At 32.1% G+C, this 22,996-nt stretch overlaps 1 protein-coding gene across 1 annotated transcript in view; it reads right to left on the bottom strand.

The window, feature by feature from the left end:
• LOC129229912 (calcium-dependent secretion activator 1-like) overlaps positions 1-22,996 on the bottom strand; it is a 168,923-nt gene that overhangs the window by 11,043 nt on the left and 134,884 nt on the right. Inside the window, exons 22-27 of the mRNA XM_054864293.1 lie at positions 22,077-22,232; positions 17,480-17,597; positions 17,296-17,331; positions 16,107-16,181; positions 4,026-4,109; positions 3,045-3,170 (exon numbers count right to left, since the gene is read on the bottom strand). Of these exons, the coding sequence (XP_054720268.1) occupies positions 3,045-3,170; positions 4,026-4,109; positions 16,107-16,181; positions 17,296-17,331; positions 17,480-17,597; positions 22,077-22,232 (595 nt within the window). The remainder of the gene's footprint in view (positions 1-3,044; positions 3,171-4,025; positions 4,110-16,106; positions 16,182-17,295; positions 17,332-17,479; positions 17,598-22,076; positions 22,233-22,996) is intronic.

Below are 22,996 nucleotides of genomic sequence, written 5' to 3'. Positions count from 1 at the left end.
TTTTTTTATTCTAGTTAAACTTCAGGGAACCATATAGAAACAAAATTTACCTAAAATGAACGCAGTTGGTTTTGACATCACTCTTCTGCAAGAACGTTTGCTACACTGTTGCACTGTTTCATGGTAGTTAAAAATTGATTATTGATAACGCTTTATCACCCGTTAGGCTTTTTGATGATGATGAAAGAGGATCTAGTGAATTTTTGTTACAATGTATCAAAAAATAATGGATTTCCTTACTGATCAACCGAGCATTGTTTCGTGCACTCACCCTATATACATAGGTACCACAGACACTTCGCGGCACCTCTCACCTCATCCTATGGAACCACAGGGTGCCCCGGCACCCAGTTTTAGAACCCCTTGCTATAAACTATTATTTTATTTATCGTAATCATATAAATTTAAGTAAAGTAAAAATATAGTGAATGCAATACACAGATTTTTAAATGTCTAATAAATATTAAATAAATAGAGCAGAAAAGTAATAAATGAGAGAAGTTGAACAAGTCATTACTAAGTTTCCAACAATAAATTTATTTTATAAACATATTGCTTTTTGGTGTCAACAGTGCATCTAATCATCCATGTAACTTGACAGTACTTTCGTTCATTAAAGTAAAGATTTTTTTTTCAGTAAATTCATGTTTCTAAACCAGATCTTTTAGCAAGCCACATAAAAAGATCAGTTTTGTGAGCTGTACTTTGGGCACCACTGTTTAAGAGTATTAGAATTCTCCTATTTCTAAGTTCAATTGTCAACCAAAGTCTTTATTTTCTAAAGCCTTTAAAGATTTAGAGAAACTCTGATAAATCTACTAATGTTAATTTTTTTACGAGTGATTGAAGCAGTCTCGGAAGCTATTAAATTACTTTTTGAGTGAGCGTGGCAAAATCAAGAACAGGCAAATCTACTACTATAGAATATAAAATAAAAGAAAAGTTGAAAATAATCGTGAATTAAAAATTAGTGATGTCCCAGCAATAAAATTCCAAAAAGAGACGTACGGCTGTTACAGAAGCGGATGCAAAAGGATTCCAAAACTCAGATTTGATTTTGGGATCATTCAATTTTAAAGAATTAATAGCTTTTACATGCAGGAATTTCTAATGCTCTTTCAGTTACTGTTACTTCCTTACTGTCCAAGTCATTTTTCCATGACTTTAAATACATTTCCATGACTTTTTCAGGTCTGAAATTTGTTTATTTTTTTTTCCATGACTTTCAAGGACTACCCTGATATAATGAAAAAACCCCAACAAAAACCATGCCCATATATATGGAAATACATTGATTTCTCAAAGCCAGAGAGGTCCATTGCTCCCCTCCCCCTTCCCCAGAGCCTGATTTAGAAATTTTGGGACTGTAAGCAAAACAAACCTGAGAGGGGCCCCCTTGACTTGCAGAACTGAAGAACGTGCTCAATTGCACATCTTTTTGTCATTGCAGAGGTTCCTATCCCCCAAGCAAAATGACGCACCATCCCCCCCTCAAAAAAAAACAGATACTCCCCCCCCCCCACCAAAAAAAATCAATGATGCAATCATCACCATTGATGTTTTTAAGGTTGATCTCATTGACATTTGCATGGCTATAGGTTGCAGTAAACCGAGGGTGTAAATATTTACACAGTAAAACCTGTCTACAACGATACTGTTGAGACCTAAAAAAATTTTTTTTTTTTTTGGTCATAGACAGGTTATCGTTATAGGCAGTTTGATTATTCATGCTGACATTTTGCTGGGACGAAGGAAAGTCGCTATAGACAGGTTTGTTGTTACAGACAGTATCGTTATACACAGGTTTCACTGTGTGTGTGTATATATATATATATATATAATTATAATAAAAGTGAAAAATATTGAAAAGACCACACAAAAGCCCATAGATGCGCAACGCAGCATAATTTCTTAAAAATGTCAAACTTTAATAACTCTAATCTGTACTGAAATCGGTTTCTATGGGCTTCTAAATATCCTGTTAAACCATGAGGAAAATATCTAAGCCCCCCCCTTAAAATTTCGCATATGGGCGCCCATGTAGTCTAGATGTCCAGATAGTTTTCTAACTCCATGTGAGAGAGTTTTCCGCTGAACTCATAAACCTTGTTAAAACAGAGTCAGCAATAACATAAGATAAATAAATACCTTTGTGCTGAACAGTAAAGTAAGAAAAAGCAATGTCAAAAAAGCTCAAATTGCCAATTACAGCATACCTGTGTTTTGTCGTTACAGGGAACGCCTTTTTCAATGCAAAAAAGTAATGAGCTTAATGTCTTTTCATCCATAAGCTCATTACTTTTTGCATTGAAAAAGGCGTTCCCTGTAACGCAAATCACGTGTCTGCTGTAATTGGCAGTTTGTGCTTTTTGACGTTGTTTTTTCTTACTTTCCAGCAATAGCAATTTAATTTTTAAAATTACACTAGAATAAAAAATATTCAGAAAATTTTATAGTGCAAACTAATGAAAACATTTATTATGAAAAAAAAATTGTAATATTTTGGGGGCCTTCAAAGCTAGAGGGCCCCAAAGCTTGTGCTTCTCGAACTTACACTTAAATCAGACCCTCCCCCTGGATCCCCCCAATTAGCAGGTTTTTGCTTCAAGAGCTTCAAATAGAGTAAAAAACTATAGTGAAATTCCCTATTTCCAAAGCATTAACTGATAATAAAGAACGTTAAAACTTTGCTGATGAAGAATTTTAACTTCGACTGAAATTGCAGGAATAAATAACAGAATAAAATTTTGCTATATTGGTCACATGATACTCTAATGCTACATATTTTAAGAAGCAGCACTGAAAAATTTGTTGTACATGAATTGAAACAGCATAAATCAAGAGATTTCTGTAAGTAAATTATTTTGAGAAAATTTTCTGTTTTATCAAACTGGATTATAAAAGACTTTGAAATCATGAATGAAATGCAACATTTAAATATGTATTTAAAAAAAATAAAAAAAGTATAAGAAGATTCCCCCCTCCCTCCCTCCCTACATGAACTTAAAACTTAAGAAAGGTTAAAAAACTGACAAATCAGTTACCTCAAAAAGACCCAAAACCCAGAGCTCATCAGTGACCTTCTGCCGCAGTTGCTCCATGCTATTACGAGCAAAATTGATGTACGCTAGTCCAACTTCTTTTCCTGAACTAGATACACCTTGCTTATACTAATAAAAAGGTAAAAGGATTTATTAATTCAAATTATTATCAGGCAAAAGGCATAAAATCATAAATAGAGCAATAAAAATGTGGTTGCAAAGTTTTAAGGGGGAAACCAGTTTAAGAGGCCAAAACTTTAGTGTTTTTCATGAATTTTTTAACAAGAAAGAAATAATCTAAATTTGTTTAAACTTAGAGGATATTTTATTCATCCTTTGAAGCACACCTTGTAATTTTTTCAAGTCATTTCTACTAGAAATAGTGGAGTTAGAAGCTTCTGTCAATGGTTGTTGCTATCTGAGCTTGTCGCTGGTGGATATTACCGAATCCACAATTTTTATCTGTAATCATTACAATTTTTCTTTCTTTTAAACAACTTATTTCATAAGCATATGAATCTAATTATGATCAAAAAAGTTGGAAATTGCATGTTTCTGAGGGTTTGATTACAATGTCACGTTTTTTTTTACCCTTTTTTTCATTCCTTGCATTTAAAAAAAATATTTTCATTAATAATATCATTTCAGAGTTAGGTTCATATAGAGTATAATTAAATTTAGAATATTCATACAAATTTTTAGAACGATTGGTCAATAACTCTTTGAGCTAGAATGTCCACCAGTTAAAAAAAAGTTGTCTCAAGAAAAATGCATTTGAAAAAAACTGATGTGAATGCTTTTGAATCTCCATAGTCACTTAAGTGCTCAGAGCATCAGAACTAATTGGAAATTTTCACTGTAATTTTGGCAACATATTCTTGAAAAGTTTTACTAACATTTTATGACATTTAAAAAAAAAAGAGAGAATATTTTGACCCCTTTTAAATGGATTCTACCCTTAAATTACGTAGGAAATTTACTTACAGTGAGCGATAAAATAGGTGCAAGAAGGCTACCTTCGTCATAACGAGATAACTTGTTCAAAGTTAGCTCTAATATGCTTGTTAACTGAAATATAATATTAAACTCATGAAATTAATGTGTCTTAACTTCTGAACATTAAAACATACCAATAATCAGACAGAATATACATCTACTTTTCAGTCACTTATCAATCATACATTCAAGGAAATTCTCTGAGTTGAAAGTAACAAACATTCAAACCAGTGGGGCACACAAGGGAAAGGTACAGGGTTCCGGAACCTTCCCATCAGCCTTAAGTTTTTTTTTTTTTTTTTTTGATGAACTATAATCCTATTTATGTAGTACATAAAGAAATTCCAAGCAAAGGTAAGATTAATTTCAGTTTTAATAAATGAAAAATAAAACTTATATTCACTCTTTCTTCCCCTGCAAAATAAAATTGTATGAGAACATAAATTATTCTATAATGATGATTTTGCTTTGCTGTTTATACTTTTAATTATGAAAAAAATAAATACATTCATTCTAGTGCTTTCGATATTTTAACTAAGTATTTATTATTAATAAATTTATATTATTAACTAATGCTAAGTCATTAGTCAATACTTTTTAAAAATGTTTTTTGGTTTTGAAAATCAGTAAAATCAAAAGAACATGTTTGGATGCGTAAGAGAGCGTGATATAAGAATGGTGGACCTTCGATCCTGCCACCCTCCTCCCTCCCCTTTGAAAAACTCGTGTGCGCCACTGATTCAAACACATTTAAAATGACAAGTGAATCAATTCAATTATTTTATCTTGAAAACTTTTTAACATTTCATATCTAATATGAACTATAGTAACTATTTTAGAACTTTTAAAGGGCATTCCTTTGAAAAGTAATTAAAAGTTGCATGATTCAGTTATGTTTGTTGGAATAAAAAACAGGTCACCTTTGCAAAGTCACTAAAGTTTAATACTATGAATATCAATCAGCAAACAAAAATTCAGCTAACATGTGAGCGAAAACTTTAACTTTTGAAATAAACTAGGTAAAGAATTTATTCCCTTCCACATGAAAATGAAGCAAAAAGGGACAAAAAAATCAATGTTTATTTTACTTTCCAAATTAGATTTGAATGTAATTTACAACGAATTCCATTTAAATTAATAATTTCTAACACTTAAATATTTTCTGCAATTTAAATTAGTATACTCACAAAGCAAATTACTAAAATTCTTTTTCAAAAACTTTTTATAACATTTAGTAGATAAATAAGACCTTTTCTAGAAAATATTATAACTGGGACCAAAGTAACACACAAAATATATCAGTATTGTATTGCATAGCAGTGATATATTTCTTTTCCTGAGAGTTTAAAATTTCATTATAAACATTGCATACAGTAATTTTTTTTTTCAAAGTATCTTCAATTGATTTCAAAATATAGTCAAATTGCTGTCAAAATATAAATCATACGAGATAGAAATGTGCTAGTTGAAAATGGTAAGGAAAGTAATTGCTCCCTTAAAATTAGATGCCAATTTTCTGGAAGTTCTGAGGGTGCTAAATATTATATTTGTAAGCTATTCTTAAAAAATTGAAAAGATGATAGAGAATGTCAAGATGTACACAAGGCACAATACACTCAAAATGTCGAAAAAGAATAAAAGAAACTGTAAACATTAAAATTTCAACAATTTAAAAAAACAAAAACTCTATGAAATAAACTTTTACATTTAGTTTCAGGTCAATGAAAGATTCAAATCAGACACTTAAAGTGACACACAAGGGTCTTTGCACAGTTCACGCTGGTGGATAAAAGACTGGTTCACCCTCATGCTTATGTTGCATCTTCATATTCTCTTTTTAGCAAAAATTTTCGTAAAAGAGTTGACAGGGGTGTTCTAGAGAAGTACTGTTTCTGTGGTAGAGTGAAAAAAAAAAGACGCCATTTTGAATCCGTATGTGTTGGACGCTCCATGTATTGCTCCGACTTAATTTTACCACAAAGCCGGAAATAATCCAACTAGAGAGCTGGTTCTTTTTTCCTCTTAAAGTGCTTAATTAGAGCTTTAATTTGAGTGTTCATATGCCGAGCTTAATCAACCAATTCAAATTCTAGATTTTTGCTAATTTATCAATACGGAAATGACATAGCAGTGTCGCTTCATAAGCATTGGAGCATCAAAGAAGCCATATAATCGTCTCTTTTGAGCAAATCATCAAACGAATAGCATTAAAGGGAGCCTGAACTGTAGCTTTTTGAAGATACGAAGAATTACTGGACAACCCAAGGGAAATCGGGAAACATCTTACATCAAAAAGAAATGTTGTCAACTTTGGTAAACGATTGCGCCATCACTGATTTCATCTCAAGATGCATTTCTCCTTTCAGTGATCCCCGACCATCGCCTTCAACGCTCTTGGAACCTCACGGAGTAAAGGAGTAAAAATTATATATATTTTCATTTATTGAACTTGTTTCTCCGTTAAATACTCAGCATTTGGTTTTGAACTTCAATTTAAATATCTTTAGAACGCCATATTGTTGGCGATACTGTTGCTTTATAATAAGTCTAGAGTGATTTAGCTCTCGGTATTTCAAACGCCAATTTCTGAACCAGTTACATTGTTAAAATATTTTACTTGGCATAGTTATTACTTTTAATACCACGTGACCAGTGCTAAGTGTTATGACTAATTTTCGTTGCCATTTTATTTTACAACAATATTTCAAAAAACAATAAATAACTGTTAATTGATATTAGGCTTAACCAGTAAATAACACAATTTGTACTCGATTTATAATAACAAGTGCTAATAATGGATGAAAATAATTGCGTCAAAACTCCTCTTGATCCAGGGCATGTTATTTCAGATATTGAATCAGTACCTCATTCTTTGGGAAAAGTGAATGGCAAAGCTAAAATTATGGATACTCCAACAAAGAGGTATAATCTTAGAAATACTAGCTTCTCGTCAATTACTTCATCGGACCAAGTGATAGAGGTCCTGGAATCACAGAATGCTAACAATTTGATTGGTCCATTTTCAGAATACTTTCACAAAAATTGCCGTCCTACTGAGAATTATCTGTCGCCCGATAGTCCTAACGACCATGGGCGGATTTATGGGAGGGCAGAGGGGGGCAATGCCCCCCCAGTTTTGGGAGGACTTTATGTAGTAACAACACATCTTCCAAAAATTTTTTTTGAAAAAATCATTTTTTTTTTGTTTTGTTTTTGAATAGTTCAGAAGAGCATGGGTGGATTTATAGGGGGGGGGGGGCAAAGGTGCAATGCTCCTCAGTTTTGGGAGAAGTTTATATAGTAACAACTTATCTTCCAAACTCTTATAACAAAAAAAAATCATGATTTTTTCTTTTTTGAATAGTTCAATGGAAATGAAGAGAATAGCGAATGTCCTTTTCTGAAGGGAGAAAAGAAAAAGAAAAAACCGAACATTAAATAGTTAGTACAGCTGTCACTGGGGTACTGAAAATTGGTCTAAATTCACTATTTTTGACTGAAAACCATTTAAGTATAGAATGAAAATATTGGCTAAACGAGCTATGCATTCAGCTGCAGCACTTGTAATTGACATTTGGGACCCTCCCTCCCCCTTGGGACCCTCCCTCCCCCTCCCCTATTTGCGCTAACAGAATGATCTACTCGTTACGATTTGTTTTCTCTCTTTTCAGAATGTTTATTTTCAATTTGCGTGATTTCAAAAACTAGATGTTTTGAGCTGTTACAGACAAAAGATTTTGGAGAATCTTCTGGATTCACACGTTCAAATGAAATTGGCTGATTTGAAATGTATGCTATTGCAAAAGAAGTACATAGCTAAAAGGTTTTTGTACAGCAAAATACTATCAAATGTAACTGTTAACACCATACTCAACGAATGTATGTATACATACATCATGTTATAACAATGAAACAAAAAACTGGAAAAATTGTCCAACCATTAAACAAACAGAAAGTAAAATCACTTTAAACAATGTGTTAATTTTTTAGGGGAAAAAATAGGAATCTCAATCTTTGGCAGTTCAAAACTAAATTTCTGATTTTCCAGAATCATACATTGTATGGAAAACGTCTGAATAAAAGAAAAAGATATGTTTCCGGCACGAAAGTTTTGCACAATTCTTGTAAAATCGCATTATTACCTGATGAAATGTTTTTATAACTGTGTTTTCTTTATTTTTTAAAGGAAAAAATTTGTATATATGAAACTAATAGTTAGAACTGTATTTCATGCGCTTGGAAAATTTTCGGCTTGTCTTTTTCTTTTTTGAGAAAGAAAAGTAAATACTATTGCAAACTGAATAAATTTCAGTTATTTGAACGTTCTGATTAATTGAATCTTTTTACTTAGAGGGAAAGTACCATTTTCCTTACTTTCTAAATGCTGTTTAAAAATTAAGGTAAGTCATAATCATCTAAGTCTAAATGAAACAGTTATTGTCATTATTGAAATCTGAGTAATTCAGTCATCAAAAGTTTTGGAAAAATTTGCTGAAATTTGATAAAAACCGATAAAAACCTTACACAGATTGGTAAAATCGTAAAAATCCTTTAACTGTAAAAACTGACGAATTTTCATTAAAATTGGAAAATATCAAACAAAAATCTGCAGGTAAGAGTGAACTACATGCAGGGTCGGATTTGCCTATAAGATAAACGAGCTATAGTTTAGGGTCCCTGCTTTGAAGTTTGCCCCTAACTCCCAAAAAATTGTGATTCATTCCTTGAAAAAATGGAAAGTGCTTGAAAGACTTAATTTCATTTTCAAGTACTTGAAAACCTTGAATATTTGGAAACGTGTGGCTACAAACCTTAAGTTTTAAAATTTCTTCCAAATTGTAGGGGCAGGAATGCCAAAATGTGTCAAATTCAGCTCGTTTGTAACATATTACTTGAAATAGATTTTTGTGACACATGCTTCATATCTTGCTATTTATTTAATCCCGAATGAAAAATTTTGGAAATTCTTTTGCATCGATTGCTTTTATCTTACTTTTACTGCATATTGTTACTCTGTTTAGCCTGGGAAAAAAATGATACACTACCCCTATTCCTTTTCGTTTTCTGCACTACTTATAACTAAAAAAAGTTGTAATGAGAAATTAAAGTTTATTTTTTCTTTTAAACTTAAAATAGCCATTTCTTACAAAGTTTGAACAATACTGTACAACTGTATAATCTACTACTCAACTTCAGAGACCTGAAAGTGCAAATTATTGATAGGTTCTAAAATCCCTGAAAAGAATTGGCGTAGTATAGCCTACCAGGGCTCTTGAGCGAAAAACCCAATCTAACCAATCAAACCTTGAAAATAATTAGACAAGTCTTTGAAACTCCTAAGCAAAGTCTCCTTCAATTTTATTTCTTATCAAGTATATAAATTAAGAATTGTTCAAATGGGTAGTAAGTTACTCTCTTGATACCTATTCTTTAAATCTGAGCACGATTTCTTTTAAAGTATTAACTTGCATCGCAAAGCACTTTTAAAGCGTAAAACTTTTTTAAAAAATTATTTGCGTATTATTTCCTATTAACCCTTATAAGACTTCAAAATGCAGAATTATATATCCATTTTATATAATTTCCTCCGTGGGAGTAACCCCCGGGCCCCCTAAAATTGGAGATATTCTGTATCCTCTCTTAATACCAGCACCCTCTCTTTTAAGGTCAGTTCAAAAAGGACAGCATGATTGCACACAGTAATGAAAAGACACATAAAAACATAAAGAATGGCCTTATGCATCACAGAAAACCAGGGTTGGCAAGTTTTTGCCGGAGGCGGAAAAAACCACGGTTTTTACCGCCCGGCAAAAATAGGTTTTTTCCAGTTTTTGCCAATGTGGCAAAAATAGATTTTGTGTTAACAACTTACGGACAGTTTTTTTCCTTTTATATAAAAGTAAAAGCATGAAAAGATTTTGATAAAAGGCTTTGCCATTTTCTGTAGAGTGAGCTAGTATCACTAAAGAGTAGAGTGAATATAGAATGCACATATTGATCAGCTTTTTTTTTTTTTAATTCTTCTCTTGGCTATCCATTTTCACAGTAAGTGAGAAAAAATGCATTATTTTTTAGTGAGGAAAAGTTAATATTTTTCTAGATTCAAGTAAATATTCTGTTATTAATTAAATAACTTAAAAATCTTAGTGGGATCAAAAAAAAGTGATTAATTAAATATATGTATATATATATATATATAATTAGAATTCAATCTTTTTATTAATTTACTAAGCTTAAGTAAACATTCTTTGTTTTAGCATTGAAGGAATTGGCTCATTCTGAAAAAATTGTTTTAGCAAACATTTAAAATCTTAAGTTTTGCAATCCCAACATTTGTTTTTTATTTATTTTTCACTTTATAAATTAGAAGTAACATGGAGAGACATAACTAAAATATTAAAGTGCATTATTTATATTATATTGTCACTATTTCTTGATTAACACTATAATGCTACTTTATTTGCAATTAGGTTTTTGCCGTTTTTTCTATTTTTGCCGTTTTTTTTTTCATTTTTGCCATGGTTTTTTCCACTGGCCCGGCAAAAATACCCTTTTTGGAAATGGGTATTTTTGCCGGCAAAAAACCCAACCCTGCAGAAAACAGATAAAAACATGGGAGAGGGGCAATCAAAAAAGTTGCTCCAAAAAAAAAAAATCCTGCCCCCCCAGGAACTCAGTCCTAAATCCGCCTATGCTAACGACGATTTAATCCGGTTTCTAAGAGAATTAATAACTGGAAAAGACGAGAGAAATAGGTTTTTTATGAGCCAAGAACTACAGAAAACATCCCTCTTAGTTGTTGAATTAATAGAAAAAAGGCTTCATGAACAAGAAAAGTCTCGAGTAGGAATGAATGATAATATCGAACCTCTGTTGAACTCTCCAGTTTCAGTGCAAACAGAACCAGAAGGGAATCAAGATCCAAGATCATTCCCACGTTCTAAAACTGATTTCCCTATACTTGAACACACTAATGTGCATTCTAATCTGAATCACGATATTACAGTTCCGATGCAAAAGCCAAGCTACGCACAAGTAACTCACGTAGAAGAACACACACTGCTATTATATCCTGCGAGTACGAAACAAAACCCACGATCTCCTGATCTGAGAAATACTTTAGAATCCAGCTACAACCCCTCAAAAGATCTATCAATCGAGTCAGATTTATTGGTAAAGGAGGACTTGCCATTGATGTTCCGTCGATTCGTGATTTGAATTTTCTAAAGCAAAAAATCGTGGAACATCCAAAACTTTCTCAAAAAATTACAGTACTCATTCCATCAAAACGCAAACCTAAAATAATCATTTATGATTTGTCCAAAGATTCTGAATGGGAGAAAATTGCCTTAGCCTTTTCGCGTACTTATGGTCTAGAAACGGAAGATGATTTTCAATTCTCATTTAAACTTAGTGGAAAAAGAAATAGGGAGAATTGGGTCTTAGAAGTCACTCCTCAAGCATTTAATATTATAATGTCATTTTCAAAAATCAACATTTCGTGGAGAGTTCATTCTTTAAAAGAATTTATTGGAATAAAACGTTGTTACAAGTGCCAAGGTTATGGCCATATTGCCTCAAAATGCTTTTTAGAGGGCATATACTGTGGATTTTGCTCAGAATCCAATAATGTAAACGATTGTGATTCACACAACGCTAGCTGTATTAACTGCCATATTTATAATAAGAGGAACAAAACGAATAACAATATTGAACACCCATCTTCTTCCACTGATTGCCCTTGTTACCAAAGGGCTGTTGTTCTCTATCGTAAAAATATTTGCTATGTCTAGTGAGATATCAAATTGTTCCTCTAACCCTTTGACTTTTAGAGATTTTTCATCATTCTCATGCTCCTTCAACGCTTCTTAACACTACAACTCAAACATCAATTAAATTGGTTCAAATCAATTTACACAGAGCATATGCACCTACTTCCAATTTAACTATTTTCGCAAATGAAGAAAAAATTGATATTTTTCTGGTCCAAGAGCCATATTTGCACAATTCAAAAATTTCGGGTATCCCATTATCTTGGGGAAGTATTCTTTCCAATAGTGGCAGGGCAGCGATTGTCTTTGCAACTAATCAAATTACTCCGTATGTAACATTTGTTTCTTACGATTTTGTTTCAGCAAAAATTTCACTAAATAACTCTACTATAATTTTAATTTCCACCTATTGCTCTCCTTTGGAACCTCTTGAAGAACTTCTGATTGAACTTGATGATTTCTTAACTTCAACTTCTCCAACACCTTTAATTCTTTCAGGTGACTTTAATGCTAGATCAAGATCTTGGGGGTATCCACATAACGAATCAAGAGGTGAATTATTATTAGATTTCATAGCAACCCATAACTTGGACATATTCAACAATAGAAATTTTCCTCCGACTTTTGAGACTCCACATGGAAAAGGTTGGCCTGATTTAACGTTCGGAAGAAACTTTCGCCTCCCTATCTTATGGTCAATAAGTCAAGAAATTTCTCTAAGTGATCATAAATATATAATAGTTGAAATCCAAGCTGCTTTTTCAAAATCTCGCTTCATTAGGTATAAAACTTCATACAACACAGCTAAATTTAGAAGATGCTTAAAACAAAAAATACCACCAATAATTCCAATCTTACCAACAATTCCGAATACCGCTGAACTTGATAGTTACGTATCTACTTTAGTACAAATAATACAAGAATACGCAAATGACTCCTTTAAAAAGAAATATTTTACAATCGCAAGTCCAGCAACATGGTGGCACAAAGGTCTTTCTTCACTAAAAAATCAAACTAGAGCAGCAAGAAGAAGATTTCAACACTGCAATGACCCAAATATGCTCATTTACTATAAAAATATTTATAAAAAAATATTAGCAAAATATAAAAAAGAAATCCGTCTTTCCAAAAGAAAATCTTGGCAAAATTTCTGCACAAACAGCAATAAATCTTTTGGGAAACCATACAAAATAGCTTTCGGCAAGTATTTTACTCCTGTTCAGATGCAAGAAAGATTCCCTCAATATGAGACAGAAAACTCTTTTCTTCAAGATCTTTTAAATCATTTTTATCCAGCCTCTCAAGATTCTTCAGCTATCCCAATAAATAATCATAGAAATATTTCACATGGATTATCAACTCCCTTCACAATACAAGAAATTGATTATGCATTTAAAATTATTCCCAAAAAGAAAGTGCCGGGTAAAGATGGACTTGACGCAATTATTTGGACTACCTTTCATGAGACTTTTCCATATTTTATTAGCAATTTATTCAACACCTGTTATACTCTAGGTCATTTTCCAACTTTATTCAAAGAAGGAGTACTCATTTTGTTCCTTAAAGATGGGAAAGACCCAAGAGAATTCTCTTCTTTTCGCCCTATTATACTATTACCACTATCTCGAAAGTCTTGGAGAAAGTCATGCTTTTTCGGCTCCAAAGTTATTTAACCCTTAACGGATATCATCATCCAGATCAGTATGGTTTTGGACCAAGAAGATCCACTGAACATGCTTTAGCTAATTTTTATTCTAACATTCAAAATGGTATTCGTTCCGGGGAATTAATGGTTGCAATATCAGTTGATATTGTATCAGCATTCGACAACCTGCCCTGGACCAAAATTTTATTCTATCTGCTTCAAACTAACTGTGAATCATCAATTTATAATCTTTTTTCTAGCTTTCTCTCAAATAGGTTCATTTTCATAAATTCCACAAATGGTTTTCTTAAAATTCCACAAACAAAAGGTTGTCCACAGGGTTCTTGTAGCGGTCCCGAGCTATGGAATTTAGTGGCAGCCTCGCTGTTATCAGCTCCATGGCCGGAACACACTAAGGTGCAAGCCTTCGCTGATGACTTTCTCCTTTTAGTCTACGGACGCACTAGGGAACTTCTTCAAGCTAATGCCAATTTTTCTCTGAAAATCTTCCATAATTGGCTCCTAGAACATAATCTCAAAGCTTCAGAAAGCAAAACTATGGCTCTTCCTTTTAAAGTTCCTCGCAATCTGGTTCGTCCCCCCATTTTACGTCTGGGTAACAAGTTTATTAAACGAACAAAAGTTTTAAAGTATCTTGGTCTACATTTTAATCAATATCTAACGTGGAATGCCCACATAGATTGGATTAAGCACAAAACTTTCTATAAGCAAAGCTGTCTGCAACGCCTAGCAGGTAGAAACTGGGGGATTCGAATGGCAGAAAGAAGACTGATTTACACTCAAATTTTTGAAAGTACAATACTTTATGCAGCAGGATTGTGGGGTAGATGTTTACCAGTTAAACTAGAAAAGCCATTGCTAACTCTTCAACGCAGGGCACTTCTCACTATAACCGGAGCATACAGAACTTGCTCGCACACCGCTTTGCAAACCTTGACTGGTATTCCTCCAATAGAACTAACAGTAAGGGAAAAAGTATGGATTTGGAAAATGGGAATAGAATCAGCAGAGATTATTCTAGATGGAACTACTTATTCACCTTCAGATTTTGAAACTCCTGCACCTAAATGGTTTTCCAATTCACATCTACAAATCAAAGATTATCCAATCTCAATAAATTCCAATTCTACAAATCTTTCCTTTCATCGCTTATACACAGATGGTTCTCGCACTTCCACCGGTACAGCATCAGCATATGCTTATTTTGAGGGCGAAACTCTTTCATCGTCTTGGAGTATCGGACTTCATCCCGATGATAGTATTTTTCAAGCAGAATTATTTGCTATTCATCAAGCATTAAAATTCTCAAATTCACTTAACGCTGATTCCATTCAAATATTTTCGGATAGTCAGTCTTCTCTCTTAGCAATTAAAAATCCTCTTCAACGGAATAAATCAGTATCTGATATTCAACAGTCATTATTAGGTAATTCTTCTGTCTCAATTCATTGGGTAAAAGGGCATTCTGGGGACGTCGGCAACAATCTGGCTGATCGCTTAGCAAGAACTGCAGCTGACGACCCGCAGTTTCCTTCTTCATCTATTCCTCTTCCAAAATCTTCACTAATTTCATACATTAAAAAACAAACACTAGATGACTGGCAATTTAGGTGGAATGAAGCGGATACTGGACAAAGAGTCTTCAAATTCTTCCCCACCGTTTGTTTTTCTTCCTTCATTAAAAGTAGGTTTGAGACAATTTTCTTTTCTGGCCATGGACCATTCCCACAATATTTTCACAGATTTAACCTTTCTGATTCTGCTAATTGCTCTTGCGGCGAATTAGGTTCTCCGGAACATTACATTTTTTTCTGTCCACTAACATCGCATTTGCATATCAGACGTAATCATAGTCTTTCACTCAATAAGAACATATTAATTGCCTGTTCACAACATCATACCCGCATCAGACTTAACTCCATTTTCAGTCTATTGTCTAATGAAGGCTTCATGTTTCAAGGCGTTGATTAATACACAAATTTTTTCTTTCTTCAATAGTTGATACCGTTTAAATTCAGGGTTTTTTCTACTTTAACACGTTATCTTCTGTAACGCAACAACTCTCTAATGTGGTTTATGTTTAATTTATCATTGTAAAGCTTTTATGCATTGGTTTTGTCTACTTTATTACATATAATAATGTTAAAGTACCAAAATTTTTGTCAAAAGCAAATCAAAATTGTAACAGATAACAATGTATTTTTCCTGTATTTTTATGTAATTAAATAAAGTTCCTCAGAGACCCACTTGCTCAGATTTATCTGAGCATTTAAAACCGATAAACCAAGTAATTGGTAGGTGCGGGTGGTCTCTGAGGGTGTCAAGGTAGAGTGAAAATGACCACAAAATTGAGGACGTGCTTTTTGAAAGCATTTCCAAATGCCTATCACACTTTGATAGAAGTGGATTTTGAGCATAAGTAACTTATAAATATCCTATGCTTTAATGGATGTTACATCTCGTTACAGTGTAATTATCAAGACACTGTTTCATTTATTTATTTATTTGGGTTTATATATGATCACAATTATTTTATAAGTTTAAGATAGTTTATTTACACCAAAAAAATGAATGAAATCATACTCCAAATCATATGAAACTTACAAAACTCATTTAAAAAACGAAAATTACCTTTGCAATGAGCCCTGACATCATTTGATTCAAGCTTTTGTCAACCATTTCATCAATTTTTGCATGATACTGATGCTGAAATTATATAAGTTGAGTAATTTAATAATATAAGTTGTGTAAGTTAATACTTATAAACATTGAAACATTCAACTTATATTTATAAAATTGAAGGATAAAACGCAACTTAGATAAGTAAAGAGCAATTCCATGTTAGATCAATCACTTTCTTGATCTCTACCTTTCTGATTTGAATGAAATTTGGTATGAAGGACACATATAACAAGCAAGGGCGCCCATATGCAAAATTTTAGGGGGGGGGGGGCGGGGGCTCAGATATTTTCCTCATGGTTTACAGGAAATTTTCCCTATAGAAACTGATTTCAGTACAGATTAGAGTTATTAAAATTTGATATCTTTAATAACTTATTCATTAATTGCTGGAGAAGAAATGTTTTTACATTTTTGCAAAGAAAAAAGTACTAAAAGCAAGAAATTTCAAATTTTAAAGGGGGGCTTGAGCCCCTCCTTGCCCCCCCCCCCAAATTGGCACCTTTGACAACAAGATAATCAATGAATAAGATAAGTAAGAAAAGAAAAATCTCATCTCTTATTGAATTAAAATGTGCAATAAAATCAGAAAGGACCCCAGTTAACTTTTTTAAAAATAACTTTGTTGAATGAAATTTCTGCACATTTTGCATAATATAAATTAATGTGAATTGATTTCGCCTTTGAAATTTGGCTAAATTGGAAGTGCTTATATCTCCAGTTCCAACTTCAGGACTGGACTTTAACTGCTTAGAACCTGTTAGGACTGGACTAGGACTAGGTTCTGACTAGGACTGAGTTTAAACTGACTAGGACTCAGCTTAATAAGTTAATTTAAAAGAAACTAATTCAAATTTTAGAAAAAGGGCTCTGAGGTAGGTTCAAATTGTGTACCAAGTTTCAGGGCTGTAGGTGCTATGGGATCAACAGGGCATCAGGCACAAACAAGAAACAAACAAAGTCTCCTTTATACATATTGATGCTTTACAATTAAATGAGTCTCTAAAGTATGCCTCTATAAAATACATTCACATAAAATAATAAAACAGTTTAATTAGATTTTATTGAAGATTTGTTAATCTTAACCTGATCTGAACTTTACTACAATGAAAGATAATTTTTATGTAAAATGCATACATACCAAGTCTACTCCTTCAACAGTACACAGTTTTAGGGACTAAAAAAACAGATTAATAACCATTAGCATAACAGAATTGATCTAAAGAAGCATTTTAAAAGCATAAAGTTATTTCAGACATAAGCTAAGAACAAAACTTACAACTTTTCAGTAGACATTCAAGAAGACACATATATTGTAAGCTTACCTGATTTTTGGCTTCAAGAACTACATTTATCATTGCGCACATTTCTGAAGGAACAATATAGTCTGTACTAGTCCACTTACTACCCTTTTTCTGCCACTGTTGAAAAGCTTGCAATGTCCTACAATTTAATTTACACATTAGATACACACTAAATCGACATATTACATAACATAAATTGTAAATTCAAAATACTTAATAGCAATGCATATTATCAGAAAAGTGCCTGAAATTATCTATTATCCTTCCACATAGGTTTCAGTTTTAATACTTTCCAGTCCTGAAATACAGGTCGATTTTTTAATATTTTCTTTGTCGGTAAAATATTCTCTAAATTTTCTCCCATTTGATGTTGTGATGCTCTGAATTTTTTTCAAATTTTAGAGCATCACTACATCAAAATGACCTGAAGTTATTGAGAAAATTAAATACCCTCTTTAGAGGATGGACCGGTTCAGTAAAATTTTCTGAGTTTGCAACAAATTTTCTTGAAATGACCTTTCCAGGGTTCACACTCTATTTGGATGAAAAAATTCCATGACTTTTCCAAGACTTTTTCATGATTTCATAAAATTTTTAATGACCTTGTTACATGAAGAGAATAGTACTATTTAATACGAAACTTGCCATTTTTTGAAAATGAGCATTAGCAAAACTTCCACGTTAATGCCACTATCTCATCCAAGCATTTAAGAGCCATTACTTTGAAATTCAGACAAAAAACGGAAATTTTGGCAGTGACCATTTTTGATTTTCCTAATTTTTTTATATCTCAAAGAAGGCCATAAGAAGTAAACATTCTGAAATTTTTAGCTTTCCAAAAAATTTTTTTCGCTCGTTAAAAATTCCCAAAGTTTGACGTTTTGCAGCGCTTTTTAGAAAAATTCTAAAAGTCGCATTTCAGTGCGCTTTAGCTCTTTACAGAAACACCACCCCACGGTTATGTTTATATTTATTGGTTGTACTGTATCTAGTGATGATGACTTCATAGTTATTTTGGTTGGGGGATGTTGCTTTCTTCAGATAAGGGGTCGCAAAGTATGGATTTTATCCGTTTTCGAGCAAGTTGAACCTGCGTTATTTCCCCAAAAAGTCACCCCCCGAAAAAAATGTAACATATACTGAAAGTTTATACTATGAAGAGAGTAAATGACACAAAATTTGTTTGAGGTTTAATTTTTTTTAGGAGAAAAATGCCCTGATATTTTTCAAATTATCAAAAATTGTGCTTTTTGTTCACAATTAACTCAAAACAGCATCACTAGGAAAAAAAACCTTTTATATATTATTGTACCTGGCTATGTGTAAAACATCATGAAAAAGAAAGCAGCATGGGATCTCTTCTTGTTTTCCAGAAAATAATTTTTTTTGTAGCTCATTTTATGCGTTTTCTCATACGTAAAACGTGTGTCCAGTATGCAGATTAAATCTTCTAAAACTTTAAGGATGTAGTAAGAATGTATATATGTGTGTATAGAGAAAGAAAAAGACTAGTAATACTTTATTTTTCTGATTTTTACAAATTGATGTTATTTTAATTGCAGGTAATTCAGAAAACGATAAATCGATATCATATATATATATATATATATATATATATGTGTGTGTGTGTATATATATATATATATACATATATATATATATAGATTTATCGTATCAATCCCAAAATAATTCTTTCTTATTTATGTCCGTAGCAATGGAAGAAATATCATGAACAATATCAGTTTCACTTTCCTCTAAATGCCTTTTTTCTATGTCATCTTCAAATACCTCTAAAAGGCTGTCGGTTCTTGATAAATCAGTATTATCCGCTTTTTTTTCCTTTGTACATCGGTTAAAAGCAGCTTCAATTTGACTTTTTGTCAGATATTCGTTCGGTTGGAATATTTTTATGTCTTCAATCATCTCTATTCTCATTGCATGTTCTGCAACAAAAGAGAAAACAAAGAAGAAAACATTTTGGAAATCTCATGTGAGGGGTGGGCTCTCCCAACTCGTAAAAGTACACAATTTTCATTGAAACAAATAGAATTTCTTTATGAAAAGTTCCTTTATGGTAAAAAAACGGCAGAAAACAGACGTCCGACCAAGTAGAACATGCAATGAGAACAGAGATGATTGAAGACATAAAAATATCCCAACCGAACGAATATCTGACAAAAAGTCAAATTCAAACTGTTTTTAGCTGATATCCCAAGCAAGAAAAAGCGAATAATACTGATTTATCAAGAACTGACAGCCTTTTAGAGGTATTTGAAGATGACATAGAAAATAGACATTTAGAGGAAAGTGAAGCAGATATTGTTCATGATATTTATATATTTATATATATATATATATATATATATATATATATATATATATATATATATATATATATATATATATATATATATATATATATATATATATATGGATTTATCGTTTTCTGAATTACCTGCAATTAAAATACCATCAATTTGTAAAAATCAGAAAAATAAAGTATTACTAGTCTTTTTCTTTCTCTATACACACATATATACATTCTTACTACATCCTTAAAGTTTTAGAAGATCTAATCTGCATACTGGACACATGTTTTACGTACGAGAAAACGCATAAAATGAGCTACAAAAAAAATTATTTTCTGGAAAACAAGAAGAGATCCCATGCTGCTTTCTTTTTCATGATGTTTTACACATAGCCAGGTACCATAATATATAAAAGGTTTTTTTTCCTAGTGATGCTGTTTTGAGTTAATTGCGATCAAAAAAGCACAATTTTTGATAATTTGAAAAATATCAGGGTATTTTTCTCCTAAAAAAAATTTAACCTCAAACAAATTTTGAGCCATTTACTCTCTTCATAGTATAAACTTACAGTATTTGTTACATTTTTTCGGGGGGTGGCTTTTTGGGGGAAATAACGCAGGTTCAACTTGCGCGAAAACGGATAAAATCCATACTTTGCGACCCCTTATCTGAAGAAAGCAACAACCCCCAACCAAAATAACTATGAAGTCATCATCACTAGATACAGTACAACCAATAAATATAAACATAACCATGGGGTGGTGTTTCTGTAAAGAGCTAAAGCGCACTGAAACACGACTTTTAGAATTTTTCTAAAAAGCGCTGCAAAACGTCAAACTTTGGGAATTTTTAACGAGCGAAGAAAAAATTTTTTTGGAAGGCTCAAAATTTCAGAATGTTCACTTCTCATGACCTACTTTGACATATAAAAAAATTATAAAAATCAAAAATGGTCACTGCCACACCTTGTCTGAACTTCAAAATAATGGCTCTTAATAATTGAAAACCAATCAGTGTACTCCTAAAAAACTAAACTTCGTATATGTCTTCTTCATATAAATTTAAGTAAAGTAAAAATACAGTGAATCAAATATAATGATGCTTAAATGTGTAGGTTTTAATATGTATTTTTGTTTATAAACAGGCAGAATGATAATGAATGGGACAAAGGTTAAATGAGTTATTGCTAAATTTCAATAAATTTGCTTCAAAAGGCTTTAGTGTAACAGTGCATTTAATCATCCGAATAACTTGACAGTACTTTGACTCTTCAAAGTAAAGAAACATTCTTTACTAAATTCATGTTTCTAAACCAGATATCTATTTAAAAAACACATTCAGTAGTGAATATATCTTCCGATTCAAATCTACTTGTTTACTTATTTGCACATTTTTAAATGCATAAAAATTAATAGGTTCAGAAATTCTGGAACATAGTGTTTGATTCTTGACATTGAACATAGCAGTGGGTCGCATGGATCAGTTTTGCGAGCCATATGTTGGGCACTACTGTTTTAGGGTATTAGAATTCCCCTATTTATGTATTCTATCACCTGACTTATGTCTTTTATTTTTTTAAATCTTCAACAAATTAAGATAAATTTAAAAATAAATTTTATACAAGTTATGGAAACGAACACGGATGCAATTGAATTGCGTTTTTTGTGTGCGTGTGGCAAAAATCAAGAACGTGCAAGTTCGCTACCACAGAATATAAAATATAAAAAATGTTGAAAATAATGTAACTTCAAATGAGTGATGTACAAGCAGTAAAATCGCATTGCAAAAAATATGAAGTGTGGCTGGTACAGAAGTGGATGCAATGACATTTCAAAATTTAGATTAATTTTTGGGATCGTTTAATTGTCCAGTTTTAATAGCTTTTATGTGCAATATTGTTAAATCACTCAAAATGTCGAATGTTCTTTAAGCAACTGCTGATTTATCTTTGCCCAGGACATTTTTCCATGACTCTAAATAAATTTCCATGACTTTGAATGAAAATTTCAATTTTCCATGACTTTTCCAGGTCTGAAATTTGTTAATTTTTTTTCCATGACTTTCCAGGATTTCCATGACCCGTACGAACCCTGCCTTTCCTCAAGCAGATCATGCAATTTGTATGCATTTGCTCTTTTTGAGAAGAGGTGATCTTTAACAACAAAAATGGTTACACCACAACACTTTGATCATTGGTTTCGTGTTCAAACATATAAATATTTTAGCAGTGTGTTCCAGATATTGGAATAACTAAAGCTAAATCTGTTCAAGTATAAAATCAATTGCAAAAAAGAAATTTGTTTTTATACCTGTTAATACAAGACTCTATCATATCGCAAGCCATGAGTTTTAGTCTTTGTTCTAAATGTTTGGCAAAAACTTCATCAGGCCAATGTAAATCACGTATAAAAGACTGAAGAGCATCTAATTTCCAAAATAAATCCTCTGACGTAATACATCCGTGCCTGAAATTGAATCATATTAATATAACTTACTCTAATAACAACTAATTTCAAATCCTACATTGTAATTACACAATAAAAATTGGTTTGTTACTTCTTAAACTAATACAGCGATCACCATTGATATTAATCACGTTTGTTTCAAAGTTTTGATTTAATAAATCAGCTGATTCAAAAGTGGATAATGATTAATATTTAAATGCAGAATTCTACATACAAGAACTTCATTTAACTTTTAGTCAAACAAGATAAAGCATCACTAGAAGTATGCGGTTCACTCCAAATATTCATTATTTTTTGATTATTTAAAGATTTTTCTTGCAAAATAGAATGAAAAGCAACTACAAAATTCAAATTTAAACTTAAGTGCTTTGAAAAGTGTATCTGCTGTTGATTATTAAAAATAGGTAGCAATTAATTTAGACACTCTTTTTTCAGTGTCATAAAACTGCCATTAGTTCTCAGAACTGAACCTTGTTGCTCCAATATTAACGCTACTAGGGAAATAACTTAGAGTGTACAAATCCCGTCAACACCATGTCTGTCTCAGTCCCACTAATTTTGTTTGGCTTTTTCTGAGAAAACGCATTAGAACAGTGTAACACAACAGTCTGCCTCTCTTTTTTTACCTATTTTCAAACAAATTTTTAAAAAATTTCATTTTACCAAAAAGAAAAAGATTGCAATGATGCACCATCTGTTTGTGGAAAATGGTTAGTCACATGTGCTTAATTCATTTAAGCAGCATGTGTTTGATTCAAATATCT

This window comes from Uloborus diversus, chromosome 9, assembly GCF_026930045.1.
Source record: "Uloborus diversus isolate 005 chromosome 9, Udiv.v.3.1, whole genome shotgun sequence".
NCBI lineage: Eukaryota > Metazoa > Arthropoda > Arachnida > Araneae > Uloboridae > Uloborus > Uloborus diversus.
The sequence above is the reverse complement of the archived record's forward strand: the minus strand, read 5'-3'. Positions and strand labels throughout refer to the sequence as shown.